Source organism: Phodopus roborovskii, unplaced genomic scaffold, assembly GCF_943737965.1.
Source record: "Phodopus roborovskii unplaced genomic scaffold, PHOROB, whole genome shotgun sequence".
In the NCBI taxonomy this organism is placed as follows: domain Eukaryota; kingdom Metazoa; phylum Chordata; class Mammalia; order Rodentia; family Cricetidae; genus Phodopus; species Phodopus roborovskii.
In genome coordinates, this window is record NW_026125278.1 from 13516497 (window position 1) to 13531632 (window position 15136).

Genomic DNA, 15136 nt, shown 5'->3' on the forward strand with positions numbered 1-15136 from the left:
TGACTGGTAGGCTTGAAAGTATGTATGAAGTCACCTTCCTGTGTAATGAGCACGCGTGCTAACACTAACGTGGGCTCTGCTGGTCAGCAGTCTCACACTTGCAGTATGACCCAGTGGGCACTCACCTGTGAATACAGCAAGGGTTACTATTCCTATAGTGCAGAAGACATCTGATCAGAACATGTGACATCAGGACTCAAGCTGTGCTGTTAGAGCACACGTGTTCTGTTTCACAGGGGCGTCTGCCTCAGTGACCCTTCCCAAGCAAGCCTAGGACATGCCACCCCATGTGTCTCAGGGGCTGCCAGGACCAAGCTCTAGTAATAAGGGACAAAGCAGAAAGAACGCTCAGGTATTTTCCTGAACAAATAGCAGAATGTGGTAATTTTTATCCACAAAACCAAGCGGGGAGGAAACACTCGTCCATGGTGAGAAATGCAAACTCAGACCTTCACCTTAAAAAAGCTGGGTTTCCAGGTGAGGTCGTTCCTACAGTTCCCACTTCAAAGCTCATGGTGCTGACACTGCCTCAGGAGGGAATTAATCTGGCTTTTCCCACTTCACACAAACACAAACAGGAACCAGAAAGACAGGCATTAAAAGCTGTAAGTTTATTTGTGGAGTGCCTCCTAATATACTTAAAAATAGTGTGTGTCGGACGCCGTCAGTGCCAAACCTTAGTCACCCTCCAAGAAGAATGTGGCACTGATCCCCAGGCCATCACCACCTTCCAGTTCCTTTTCATGGTCTTCAGTAATAGATGGGTCACGTGCTTTCTCTTGGCTCCTTTTATTCTTATGAGTACAAAGTGGGTTATTTTTCTCTTTGATCTCAGAATGTGAGCTGGAAATGGTTTTCCTTTCCAGAGCATGTTGCAGGCAGTTATAAAACCTGTAAAGAATTAAATATACAGTTGGTTACATATACAGACACTCTGCAAGTGAGTGACTGGGGCACATCTAGAATTGACCTACTCTTTAGGACTTGATAATGTCATGTCTTAGCCTTATAAATTATAAACCCAGTCAGCTACAACTGCCTTTGCCTCCATCACTGTGAACACGTGTTCTCCCTCTTTACGAACGCTACTCTGACCAACACCCATCTCCCAGCTCTGCACACGGCATGCCTCCTTCTCTCCTTCAGCTCCTTCTACCACAGGGATCGCCCTCGGAACCCTGCCCCAGGCCCTGGCAGAGGTTCCCTGCATCACACCTAACTGCACACTAATTGCTCTGTGAATTTAACAGCCTCATCTTGGACACCCAGTGACTCCAAGACCTGTCTTGGGCGTTCACCATTCCTTGGACAGAATTATAGTTACTTGGTGCCTATCAGAGTGCCCAGCTGTGCTGCTGCGAAAGCTAAGACTCTACCTTGGACTCATTTCTCGACTGCAGCGCCCACATTTCACATTTCACTGGCGTCTATATGAGTGGTTTTTGAAAGAACACACACGTACATATCCACCGTCATCTATATCCACCGTCATCCAGTCTGACGGGATGCTGTTAATTTCTGGCGTCCCGCTGACAAGAACACACTCTGTCTGACCTGGGAGAGGACTGAGGTCAACACTGGGATGGGTTAGCAGTGCTGGGAGCTGTGCTGGGCTGGGAGCTGCAGCAGACGAAAGACGGCCACAAAAAAGTTTCACCAACCCTTTTCTTACTCAGCACCAACCAGTGTTGAAATCACCTGCCAGTTAAAGTAGATACCCACAGAGACCTAAATACAAGAACTCAAACAAACAAACAAAACAAAACAGGAAACATCACCGGACTGAATTTGGCAATGGTTTCTTTCTTCGGCTTAGTACCAAAAATCAGGCAGCAAAAGAAAATCAGACAGACAGCTACATAAGAATCTGAAACTCTTATGTAAAGACGCTGCTGATAGTAAAAGGGAACCCACAGCATTGAAAAGAATCTGCCAATCACACATCTGCTGAACATCCCCCCCACAACTCGGGGGAGTGGGGGGAGGCAGCGATCCAATTAAAACTGAGCAAGACTGAAGAGACACGTGTAAAGATGACAGATACGTGGCGGATAAAGAGCGTGTGCCGAACACCATTAAACACCAGACAGCACAAGACGAGAGTCTACGGAGGTGTCTGCCTTCTCACACCACCCTGCTGCTGTTTGCAAGGGTAGAGTTTGGAGCTCTCACGGCCGGTGGCAATGCTGCGGATGGCGGAGCGGGGCTCTCGGGAAGTCAGATGCAGATTTACCACGCCACTCCACTTCTGAGTATATATCCACGATCACTGGAAGTGGGAGAGACGAGTGTGTGCTTGGAGACCAATGACCCGCGCAGCGGCATCCCCACGGGTAAAAGCTGGAAACAACTGTCTATCAACAGATGCACAGGGTACTGTGGCTTCTTTTAAAGCTTTATTATTCAATAAAGCTTGGGAGTCAAATGTAGATAAACCAGGTTGGTCCACGGAAGAGCAAACATCACTTCACCTCCATCTTCTCCACCTTTCCTACTGAAAAAGACCACGCGTCTTTTTAGCTCTTCCCATCCACTGCAGCCTTCTATCCTCTGAGCAGGCCAGAAACCTCAAGGGTTCACTCCATGGGTGGACTTGGGGTGAAAACACACCAAAAATCTCCAGCAAAGACAGGGAAAGCACATGCAGCCCACAAACACAATGGAGGGCCACCAGTTTGAGAGGTGACTGACATGGTCAGGGGATGTAGCTCAGTGGTAGGCCTCGGGTAAAGCACGCACAAGGCCCCAGGTTCAATACCCAGTACTACAACAAACAAAACCACCGCCACAATAAGACAGATCACACAACCAAGTGGCTAGAGGGGCCAAGCTCACAGACACAGGAAATGCAGCGCTCAGAGCAGCTGCAGTACGGGAAGTGTGGCTGGTTTAAGAGGATGAAAGTTCTGGAGAGGGGCGTTGGGGATGGTTTCTAGTAACCTGGATGTACACAATGCCATCGGTTAACGTGATAGTAGCAGTGGCTTCTAATGATGTGGAAATGCACAATGCCATTGGTTAAAATAATGGCGATGGTTTCTAAGGATGTAGACATACACAATGCCATTGGTTAAAATGACCACTGTGACGGTTTCTAATGATGTGGATGGATAGAATAATGCCATTTGTTAAAATGGTAAATTTCTGTTACACAGTAGAAGATTTTTTTTTTTTTTAAATCAACCACTGGAAACAGATTCAATGGCTTTGCCTTTCTGATTTCTTTATTCTTAACAATATTATATGCTAATATATCCAGCCCTTTACTCTGTTTTATTTAATATTTGATTACACAGTTGACGAAAAGAAGAACATTGTTAACTTCTTTCTAGTCAGTGCCACATGGCGTCATTGGACGCTGGTCCTGACCTGGCATCAACAGACAGAAACTTCCAGAGGCACAGCTACAGACTCTGAGTTTTCCACCTGGAAATCATTATGTTTGAAGTAGCTTTTGGTGTCTGTTGGTCCCTGTGTCTTCCCGTCTCCAGATGCCACAGGCCCTCAGCTCTTCTGCTGGCTGAGTCCCTTCCCACAGAGACGCAGGCATGGCAACTACTTCTCACAACCATGACCATGACCTTTTTGCTATTAAAAGTGCTTCAGGGTCTGAGGAGATGGCTCACGGGTCAGGGCCTGAGTTCTGATCCCAGCACCTACACGGCAGGCTTGTGAATGTCTGTAGCCTGCAGCAGGAGCCCTGTGAGAAACAGAGGCTGGATGGCAGCTAGGGCTGTCTGCCTCATCCTACACCAAGGTTACTGAGGGACCCTGTCCCAAGGCAGACAGTGAGAGAGCAGGACAAGACTTCACATGCTTACACATGCTTGCACACATGTGCAGATACCATATACACATATCACATATGTAGGCACACCTGCACACATGCACAGATACCACACACATACACAGACACACCTGCACACACGTGCAGATACTACACACACATACATAGGCACATCTGAACATATATGCAGTTACCACACACACACACATCACACATACATAGATACTCCTGCGCAGATACCACACACACAAAGGTACACTTACACACATGTGCAGATACTACACAGATATATAGCACACATACATAGGCAAATGTGTGCAGATAACTACACACACATATCACACACACACATGTACCCATGTGCACACACCATATACGTACATATCACATAAAAACACATATCTGCACACATGTGCATACACTATATACACCACTCTCATACATACATGCGTGCATACATGTGACCAATATCATCACACTCACGCATTTGTATGCACACAGACACACATGAGTATGCCACGCACACATACAACATACCTACATATACGTGTGCACACATCTAACAACACACACACAATGTAATGTTTGTAAGTACTTTAACTCCTAACTCTGTCATGCTTCTAAATTATTTGTTGGTGAGATTCTTGTGGCTATCTGAACCATGATGAAATCTCCCTGCCCCCACGATCACCCGCTAGTGTTAATGGCCTGTTTTCTTCTAAGACCAGGACTGTGCCTGAATCTGGCTGATGTGCACGCAGCTCCCAGGGGAGCTCCCTAATTTACTCACATGCTCTGAATTCACACGTAATCTTGCAATCAGGATCTTAAGATACTTTTTTACCCTTCTTTAATTTTTCACTGATTTTACATGATGAGCCTGGCTCTCTTGATAGCGGCATGCAGACTATCATCTCAAAATACATTTTTGAGTCAATGGATCCAATTCATAATTTGATTTTATGGTTGGTGAGTGTGGCTCAATTAACTTCACCAGGTGTATAGCTAGCTGGTCTTGGGCTGTCTTTACAATCTTGTTGAAATTCAGTGCTGGGTACAGAGAAACTGAACCATTGCTTCTTGTGTTTCCATAAACAGCCCAGGGCAGCACCACCCACAGACATGAAACCCTGGCGGACAGTCGGCATCTGTGTCAGTGCATGCCTGCAGTCTGGTGGACAGTCGGCATCTGTGTCAGTGCATGCCTGCAGTCTGGCGGGCAGTCGGCATCTGTGTCAGTGCATGCCTGCAGTCTGGCGGGCAGTCGGCATCTGTGGACAGTGCATGCCTGCAGTCTGGCGGGCAGTCGGCATCTGTGTCAGTGCATGCCTGCAGTCTGGCGGGCAGTCAGCTCAGGTGGTTACCTCAGAGACTCACTTTGGTTAGAACGTCCATACTTTGTGGCCAGGATTTATGAGCCATTTTCCTACCCAGGATCTACCCACTGCAATGCTCTGAGACAACCTCTGTGTGTGAGGAATCGGCTTCTGTCCCCTGCATCTAATCTGGCATAGGCCACACAGTTCCCCAGGGAAGCTTCCTTAATCCTAGGATTCTATGCTTCCAGGTGGGGGATCCTGTGTTGTGCGTGAATGAAGAGAAGGGCTCTCCTGCTCTGAAAGCCCACAAGCGTTACCAAGCAAGGCCTAGCACAAGGAACATGCTGTTAAATGATATCAGTAACTGTTCTCTGAGCTAGCATTTCCCCAGTTAGAGACCACACAATCAAAAATAAGACAGCAACTTGGTAGAATTGAGCTGAGGAACTTGGTGGCATGGGGTGGAACCCAGGCTGCTTGGGGACTAGTTCCCACTGCCTATCACTGGCCCCTTCTGACTCGGCTGCAGTGGGAATCTCTCGGTATGTAAGGGGTTCAGGCAGGCAAGTCAAGGCATGGGTTTCTTTCGCAGTATATGGACAGGACTTTGACATCCTCTTTATACCCCGTTCTGAGAGCAGCCTGAGGGGCTGCTGCACAGGTTTGGATAAATAAAGAGGCAATGAGGACAGAAAGGAAAGGGAATGAAGAGACGCGTAGGCAGTGATGGACGTGAGACTTAGGGCGGGACAAGTGAGTCCAACATGTCCATCACTCTGTGACCTGGCAGCGTAGAACTTGGGCTGGTGAGCCACAGTGAGATGGCTCATGGGCAAAAGCACCCTCCACACAAGTCTGATGGCCTGAACTTAGTCTCTGAAACCCACAGGGTTGTTATATGACCACAACAGTGTGCTTTGGCACACAGACACAGGCACGCTCGCATGCACACACGCATGCATGCACGTATGCGCACACATACGCACACGCACACCAAACAAACAAATAAACAAAACCCCCCCAAACCCTTAAAAAAAACAAAAACCAAAACAACAGATCCACTCTTGCCCGGGGGATTCAGAGGCACTGCTGGCACACATGGAAGGCAGTGTTTACAGAAAAACTGCTACAGTGGAGCTGTGTGCTGGTCCACTGGCCAGGAGGCACAGATGAAGAGCAAGGACAGAACGATGTGAACCGAAATCTCTCGTCTTTCCAATGGGCCTATGATGCAATTCCATGTCGGCTCTATGGCAACAGCTGACTGTCGGACCTCTGTTCCCACATGGCCGCTCTTTCTTTAGCAGTGCCCTGGCGGCCACTGGCTGACTGGGCAAAGCCTCCCTCGGCAATCTTTGAGTGCCCACCACTGGACACTCCAGTCCCACTGATGGCCTCACGCATCCTTTCTCCACAGAGGTCTCCACCAGCACAAGCAGTTTGGATTATAAACTTAAAGTGGTGTGTATCCCTATTTTCAAGGATGACGTAGGTGTATATGAATAACATGGAAATAATTAACTGTACCTTCCAATTCTTTTCTTGTTTTCCTCCATTTTCTGATTTGCTACAGTTAACAGGAACTCAATATATTCTTCTGTCACCATCAGTCTCCCCTTATGGCATAATGGAACTTCTAATCCATGTGTACTCCGGACAGCCTAGTAGAGAAAGCAGTGTGCGCATGAAGAACAGAGCCCAGGAGAGAGAGGTCCTAGACAGGGCTCAGCTGGAACAGCAAACTTCCATTATAGCATGGAGGCCCTTGATGTGACCTAATTTAGTTAAACTCAGACAAATCAAAGGAGATGAGGCAGACTTCTCATCGATGGGGTGCAGTTTCTTCTCCAGAAGGGCAGCTATACTTTCTTTTACAGAGAATCAGGTAATATCAAAGAATTCAGTAACGGTGAACAATTTCAATCCCACTACAGCTAAGAAAGCATCAGCATGTGATTTAAAGAAAAGAAACAAATAAAACATCCATAGAGGACTCAAGGAAAAACCAGTCTCTTCCAGCATCTGCTGGAGCTGAGTATGGCAAGGGGCAAGTCATGCCTCCTCCACCGTGCAGCAGTGTGGTGATACTTGTTTAAGATCTAATGATGTTCGCCTGCTCAATGCTCTGGGGCTGTCAAGCTTAGTAGTTCTGTTGAGAAAACAGTCAACATATCCCCTGTGCATCCAAAAGCTGGGTAGAGGAAGAGGACAGAGCAAAAAAAAAAAAAAAAAAAAAAAAAAATCCTACAAAACCCACTAGTGTTGAAGAATAAAATTTCACATAGTGAATCTTTCCTGAGCTTCTTTGTAGCTGAGACGATCCCTATAGGAGCATAGTTCCTTCTGTATGCTACAAATATGTCTTGCTTTCATTGGCTCATCAATAAAGCTGTTTTGACCAATGGCCAGGCAGAATACAGCTGGGTGAGAAACCCAAACAGAGTTAGGGAGAGAAAGAAGTCAGAGCTGGGAAGATGCCATGTAGCAGCCGAAGGGATAAGATGCCAGAACATTACTGGTAAGCCACAGCCAGCTAGTGATAAACAGATTATTTAAAAAAAAAAAATGGGTTAATTTATAAGAGAAAGCTAGCCTGAGACACTGGCCAAACAATTTCACTTATGTTAGCCTCTGAGCAATTATTTCATAAGCAGCTGTGGGGACCCAAAAGCTCAAGAGAAAACAGGTCCGGGGGACCAGCAGGACAGAGAAAATCATTCAACTACATAGTTCCTGCTTCTAGACAGACAACCACACAGAACTGCACTGCAAACCAAGATAGGAAGAACACGTGAATCCATATATGCACAAACACAAGTGAAAAATGCTTATAACACAGCAAATGCCCCGGTCAAGTCTGGGACTCAGCTCCACACAAAGCCAGCATTTGAGCTGGGATTTCTAGGAACAAGGGCAGTTTCATCAGACCTCAAAACAGGGAGTGATGTTTTAGCCAGAGCAGCAACAGTTTTACATGGCTGGAACACACACACACACACACACACACACACACACACACACACACACACAGGGTGGGAGTTGGGGTTAGACAGTTTAAGACCTTGAATACCATGGAAAAGTTGGGAGACCCTGATGTACTAAAGTAGAGATCCTGTCGATATTGGCCAGGGCCTGGAGGCTGGAGAAGATTGTCGGGAGGCAATCTTAGAAAAAGGAGACGGAGGCTGAGCTCTGACTCAGGGTCAGCATGCAGGGTCTGGCTGGCAAAGACACAGGGACTATGTGGATACAGGGGACACAGGAGAGAAAGGGCCCTTGGGGACCAGATGCGTACAGTAGAGTGTACAGTGCGGACTTTGGTTTACTGTTTAGATGCGTCCTAAGTTCTCTGTAACCAACTTCTGGGGGAAGTAAGCCATTTGTTAAAAATAGAGTCAAGAGAGCTAAAATAGCAGGGATTTGACGTGTTCAAATACAGTATGTGCTGTGCAAACAGTGAACAAAGGAGACCAGAGCAGGGCAAAATTACTAAGGGTTGGATTGGCCAGGAAAGGACAAAGAGCATGTAGGATTTAAGGGCTTTGGGGACTTTCTAGATTGGGGCTGGCAAACGATTTCTGTGAAGGGACAGGTAGGTAATAAATGTCCTTGATTTTGCAGGTCATATGGTATCTGTTACTACTCAATTGTGAGGAAGTGGCGCAAAGTAAGCTGTACCCAATCACGAATGGCAGGGTAGAGTGGATTTGGCCCCCAGGGGCCGGACCTCTGAGCAGACAGCGGCATTACAGAGCTCACACAGATCGCAAAGCACAGCTGTGCTCAGGAGGGCACTGGCATGGAGGGCGCGAGGCCTATGAGGCTCTCAATGCGGCACAACCACACTCACTGCACTCTCCCTTCATAACCCATGATGTGGCCAGGACAGCAAAGAATCGTTCAAAGTAAGCAGGGAAGGGGGCAGAAAACAGGGACTCAATTTTAAATCCAAACTCGGGGTTTTCTAGGGGGGAGGTGGGGGCTGCACTTCAGGTCTGGGGACCAGAAAAGGTAAGGCAAGAGCAGGGGTGAGCACAGGTGGCCCCACAGAACTGTCCTGCCGGCAGACCTTACCAGCATGGTCTTCCCTCGTTTCCCCACGGTGATGCCAGAGTTCCTGAAGCCAGAATCAATGGCCACTGAGTGCTGTAAGAAAACACAGCACCCTAAGTTACGCCGGCTAGCCAGGCCCTCAGTGACCTCTCACGGGTGCCAAACCCGTAACTGCAAAACCATTAATGTGTCTGGCTGTGTGGATGGACTGTATGTATTTCAGGGCCCCACCACAACGCCTGCTACACACACCTCAAAAACAGTTCTGGAAATGTCACAGAGAGAGGGTAAAACGGGCGTCTGGCCATGGCCAAACCGTTTCCGTTGGCAATGCTGAATGAGATCTCCAGCATGAGAACCTAGGTCAGCAGGGCTGAGGTCCCCAAAAGAGATCCTAGCGGGGCGTATTCCCAGAGGAAAGGCCACGAGAGGACACAGCAGAGAGGTGGCTGGCAGAGGGAGACGTCTTAAGAGAACCAACTCTGTCAACCCCTGACCTTTGACCTCCAGCACAGGAAAAAAAAGTACCTTTGTTCCCAATCATTTACTCTGTGGTGCTTCATTACGGCATCCCTGCCAGACAGGCACCCAGCACTTAAGATGCATGCCTCAAACATACTACTCGAGTCTTGCGCTTCCTCTTGAAGACACTGCCTGGCTCACAGATGCTCAGGCCAGACCCAAGACTCCCTCCTTCACCTTTCTACTTCCCAAGCTGTCTGACCCCTGACAACCATCACTGATCAACCAAAAACTAAATATAACTTGACTCCGTCACCCTCTCAGGCCATGTCACCACACTCCACTGAGGCCTGACCATACGGTGGCACAACCAGGCTCTCAGAACTGCACTAACCCTTTACGGCTTCCCCCGACCCAGAAAGAACCTGGCGTCTTCATTCTGGCCTGCAGGCCTGAGCTTCCTGGCCTCCGCTCTCCTCCCTCCTGTGTCCCGTTCCTCCGGCTCTGTGAACACACCAAGCCCTTTCGGCTTCTGAGATTCTGTATTAGGAACATTTTAATCTGCTACAGCCCTAACTTTTTTCTATTCTTTTTCAGTCTCATCCCCAGGAACTTCCTTCAGAGGAGCTTGTGAGAGGTGCCTGCGCCACACAGCTCTACTCAGTAGCTCTGTGAGGCGGGGAACCGAGCGCTCTCACTAACTCACACTTGTAATGAAACAGCACCGGGAAATGTCGAACATGCTGTCCCACAGACTGTCCTCCTGAAATTTGTCAAGAAAACCAAAGACACAGGCCTGTGAAATTCACATAGAGCGCGCTGAAGAAGCTGGCCGGCCATGAGTGGGTATGCATTTTACTTTCCCAGAGACTACCAGGAGTCCCTGCTCGTAACACCTGATAGAAATAGCTAGACTGACCAACCAGATGAAAACAGTCAAAATATTAGCTGAATAAAACGACATCCAATAATTTTAAAAGGTGGCTTAAAGCCTAAAATTAATTTTACCCACAGCTGTCTAAATTCAAGAACAGGCACAAATCTTACCAGGGTCTGTGCGTCCTGCAGCGTCCGGCATTGCACGTGGAGGATAAATGGTTCAAACTTAAGGACAGCATTGTTGGCCGCGCCCTTCAGAGCTGCCATCTGCATGAACCAAAGGGCAGCATCAGGCATGGCTGCTCTGCCCTGCCCTGTCAACCCCTTCTCTCCTTCCTTTCAGACTCCTAGAAATTCTCACACTCACTAAGCACACACTGTCTGTGATATCTCTTTCCTCTGCTTCCTTGGCATCCTCCCACTAAAAACATGACTATATTCTTGTTCACATTTTTCTTTGCATTTATTTATGTATTGGGTGGGGCAGGGAAAGACACTGCATGATACAACCTCCCATGTGCTCACCTGACGCTTCAGCCCCAGACAACAGACAAGTGAGCACAGCCTTGAAGGCCGTGAAATCAATCCACGACACGTGATTATTTCCAGCACAGCAGCCAGCAATGCAGAGAGGACCAATCCCCTTCTTCTCCTTCCATAATTTGTTCAGGCTGCAAAGTTACTAAATAACTGGCTTGAAAGCCGTGGACCCAACGTGCCACATGCACACGGCCCTGCATCTCTGCTGCTGAGGCGGATGCTTGGCTGAGGCACACGGACACTTCACACCATCACCTCCTGCAGCCCAACAGGAACAACGAAACCCAAGTCCTCTAGGCTTCATCATCTTCAGCCAGTACAATCACACATGTGAATCTTCTATTCTTCCTATATATCTTTAAAGTTGCTATGGGTTTTAAAGTTTGTCTTTTAAATATTAAAAACTTACCACGTCATCTTTTGCACAAGGTTCGTGTGTGACCAGGAGCCAGGAACAGTGCTTTTTCTGGACCCCAGAGTCGTTTGCGCTCTAGAACAATAGACAACTGGATCACAAAACTAAACGAAACCACCACCTTGCATTGCATATTATGAGGGCTATTGTTAAGTTAATACTCATAAGGGTTAATACAAATAACCTAGAAGAAAAATCAAGTCAAATAACTTAGGGAGTGAATGGTAACAGCACTTGTGTGTTTAGAAACACGGCCACGGTTTTTGTTTGCTTCTGTGTTTGTGCTGTGATGGTAGGGATGCAGCCCAAGACCTCATGAATGCTAGGTGGGTACACTCACCTGCCATTAGCTCATGTTTTTGTTGGAAGAAAAGGATGCTGAGCGGTTACATCACAAAGGATGAGCCAGGAGGGGGCCACCAGTAGAATAGTGACTAACACTAATAAGACCTTCCATTGGCTGACACCTGTGAGGGCCTGCCTTTGAACACTTTCCTCATCACAATGGGCATAAATCTCTGATTTCTATGATGAGGGACGTCCTTCTGTATATATGTTTCTCTTATTGGTTGAATAAAACACTGATTGGCCAGTAGCCAACAGGAAGTATAGGCAGGGCTACCAGACTAGAAGAACGCGGCAGAGAAGAAAGCAGAGAGAAGCCAGAGAGTCACCATGTAGCCACTGGGAAGGTAGGATGCCTGGGCATTCTCCAGTAAGCCAAGACCACGCTGAAATAGTTAGATTAATATAAATGGGTTAATAATTAAGAGCCAGCTAGTCAGTAAGAAGCCTGAGCCATCGGCCAAACAGTTTATAATTAATATGAGAAGTCTCTGTGTGTTTATTTGGGACTAAGTGGTTGCGGGACCAGACGGAACAGAAACTTCCGTCCACAAATTCTATATTGGACTGTACTGGCAAAGACACTAGGGTCCAAAGTGTCAAAGATCTGGAAAGGTTATCATTACAACACTGAGACAAACATTGTTTATTTGCAAATTCCAGGTATATACAGATCATTCCCCAAGATACGTGAATGTGAACGCAGGGAACTTCATACATGGAGATGGCTGTACCTCTAAAATAACTACTTATACAAGGGCTTGGGAGGGTACTCTGCCGTCTGGTCTCGGGAGCACGTGTCCTGAATAACTGGTTTAGACTTTACTAACATGTGCTTGGCCTCGTGGTGGTTGCTATAAACTATAAGCCTCAGAGCCAAACGAGTGGTCTACATTTAACCAATTTACAGAATCTAATACCACGACTTGGGAACATCTCTGGTTCATCTATGCTCCTTTTATCCTGGTTTTTTCACTTTCCTTCTTTCCTAGAAAGTCAGAGTGAAAACAAATACCAGTAAAGTATAAAGCCAAAAAGAGGCCCAGAAAGAGTCCTAAGACAGTTCAGCGTGAGCAGCCACCAAGTGGGCATCGTGCCTCCCTCTGCCTGCGCCTCTCTGGGTGTTGGGGACTCATGGCTCAGATACGTGGACATGGGGGAGACATTACAGAAGAACGGCTATTCCAGAAGCCGGGGCAGGAGGGTCACAGGCCCAAGGCTTCCTTGTTCTATGGAACGTGTTCAAGACCAGCCTAGGCAACTTCGAAATGCAGGGCTTTAAAAGGTAAAAGGCAGGGCGGGGCCCACATTTAGCTCTCAGGGCTGCCGCTGCCAGACGAGAACACGAGCTAGACAAAGGCAGGCCAGGGAAAGCCGAGGACGGGGTTGCTGGGTGGAGCAGGACATAAACTTGGATTTACTGAAGTTAGAAAACCCAGCCTTCAGGGGTGAACGTAAAAAAGACAAATGTGCAAACGCGCAACATGGTTTGGAGCAGAGGAAGCAGCGTGTCAGAGACTCGTTAGGAAAACAACAACAACACACAGACACACAGACACAGCCGGGGCGGGGCGGGCAGGGCGTGGCAGGGCGGGGCGGGGCGTGGCAGGGCGTGGCCTCACCCCGTCCACCACGAGGATCCGGCCGGCGCAGGAGCTGGTGGTGAAAAACTCCTCCCGCGAGTTCAGGAGCTGCACGACCCGCACGGCGCCCTCGTCCACGCTGCCTTTGCGGCTCAGGTCCGCCTTGCCCAGGCTCTGCGCCTTCCGGCGCCCGAACTCCGCGCGGCCGTCCATGCGCGTGCGGCCCGCGGGCGGCTCCCGGCGCCCACGGTGGCCGGCGAGGACCAGACTTGTGCACTCGCGCGGCGGCGGGCGCAGCCGAGAGGAGGCGGGGCGGGGCGGGGCGGGGCGGGGCCTCGCTAAAGTTGGAGGACGCCGGCCGGCGCGTCGGCTTTGCAGGTCGGCTTTGCCCGGGAACGTCCGGAGCTTTGGAGGCTTCGCTTCCCGCTCCAGAGAAGGGTAAGTGGTTCTAGGACGCCACGATTTTTCTTCCCGTCCCTGCGTCCCCGGGTCTGGCTCACAACCCAGGGCTGCAGGCTCCTAGCCCTGTGTGCTGGGACGCTTTAAAAGACAGACAGACGGACAGAAAAAGCCTCACAGCCATCAACAGCGAAAACCAGCCCCAGGCAGGCACCGCGGGCGGCCGGGGGGCCCAGGCTGCAGCCACCGCCCTGGCCCGTGCGCTCGCCCGGCTCCCCGAGCTCGCAAGTCCCCGGCCGGCCCCAGGCAGAGGACGGTCCGCGCTGCGGCCTCCAGAGTGCACGCAGCTGGAGGTGTTGTCTGCATTCAGGCTCAGTGGCACCGACCCGCCACAGTCTGAAATAAGTCGGGCATCGCAGCGACCGAGAGGAAAGCGCTAGTGCTTTGTTACTACACCTTCTGGAGGACCGCGAGCAGAGAGCAGAAAAGACAGGGTAATGACTGAAAGGTGCAAAGAAGGTCTGTGTGCGCTGCTCGCCCCTGCTCCTGAGCCCACAAAGCCACCGTGGCTCCTGCTCTAGGTCGCGCAGCACTCAGCAGTACTTCTCCCCACCCTCTGTCACCGGAGTGCAAGACCACGGCAACGTCACACAGTCGTGACCCTTGCACTGGCCACTTTAGTTTTGATCATTTATTTGCGTTTCCAAGTTAATACATAAGCCACATGCCCCGAGGAGCCTATCTAGCGCATGGCAGTACTTCTGATAACTGTTGGGTCTCTTTCTTAGTTTTCATTTAAAAGTATATCCACAAATTCCTCATTGATTAAAAAAAAAATAACGAGTCAGATATGGTCAGAGAGGTGACAGAGAAGCCACCAGACCAGAAGGCTGAGGTCCTGTCTCAGCCCTGCCATACTATTTCCTGTCCCTCTATCTGTAACTCAGTCCCAGACTTCTACGCTCGGCCAGTGGCTAGCTCCACCGGCTGGGTGAAATCAAAGTTTATTGTTGAAATGTGATCAAAATATCACACAACACTCCAGCCTGATGCTTGGTGACATCTTCCACCCAGTTTCTCCTACATTCCAGAATTCATTTCAGAGAAATTTAAGGCAATCTAAGCCAACATTTCCTACAGTGAATTTGGAAGATTATAAATTGGAAAAGCAAAATCAGCCAACGCTCAAGGCTCAGGACTTAGCTCTGGCTCCGCCTCTATGTCCTGTGTGAGGCTGTCCCAGGCCCTGAACCTCCTCTGATGTCTTCTCACTCATAAAACGGGGCTTTGCTTTTAGTTCTGCGTAAGGTAACAGTTTCAGTAACTTCGTTTTTGCCCATGGTGAAGATAATTA

The 15136-nt window shown here is 48.8% G+C and overlaps 1 protein-coding gene across 1 annotated transcript; it reads right to left on the minus strand.

Annotated features, from left to right (window-relative positions):
- Window positions 1-596: 596 nt before the first annotated feature.
- Tyw3 (tRNA-yW synthesizing protein 3 homolog) lies at window positions 597-13622 on the minus strand. The gene is made up of 6 exons (XM_051195655.1): window positions 13423-13622; window positions 11450-11530; window positions 10669-10767; window positions 9181-9252; window positions 6634-6767; window positions 597-891 (listed from the first exon to the last, which is right to left on the minus strand). The coding sequence occupies exons 1-6, from the start codon at window positions 13594-13596 to the stop codon at window positions 678-680; spliced, it is 774 nt and encodes a 257-aa protein (XP_051051612.1). The 5' UTR covers window positions 13597-13622; the 3' UTR covers window positions 597-677.
- Between the last annotated feature and the right edge of the window lie 1514 nt (window positions 13623-15136).

Bases quoted from the DNA above. Each gene is read 5' to 3' on its own strand.
- Tyw3 (XM_051195655.1), bottom strand. From the start codon at position 13,596: ATGGACGGCCGCGCGGAGTTCGGGCGCCGGAAGGCGCAGAGCCTGGGC. The intron at 11,531-13,422 runs GTGAGGCCACGC...CTATTGTTCTAG, and splicing joins GGATCCTCGTGGTGGACGGG to AGCGCAAACGACTCTGGGGT. The intron at 9,253-10,668 runs GTAAGATTTGTG...GTTTTCTTACAG, and splicing joins TGCAGGACGCACAGACCCTG to CACTCAGTGGCCATTGATTC.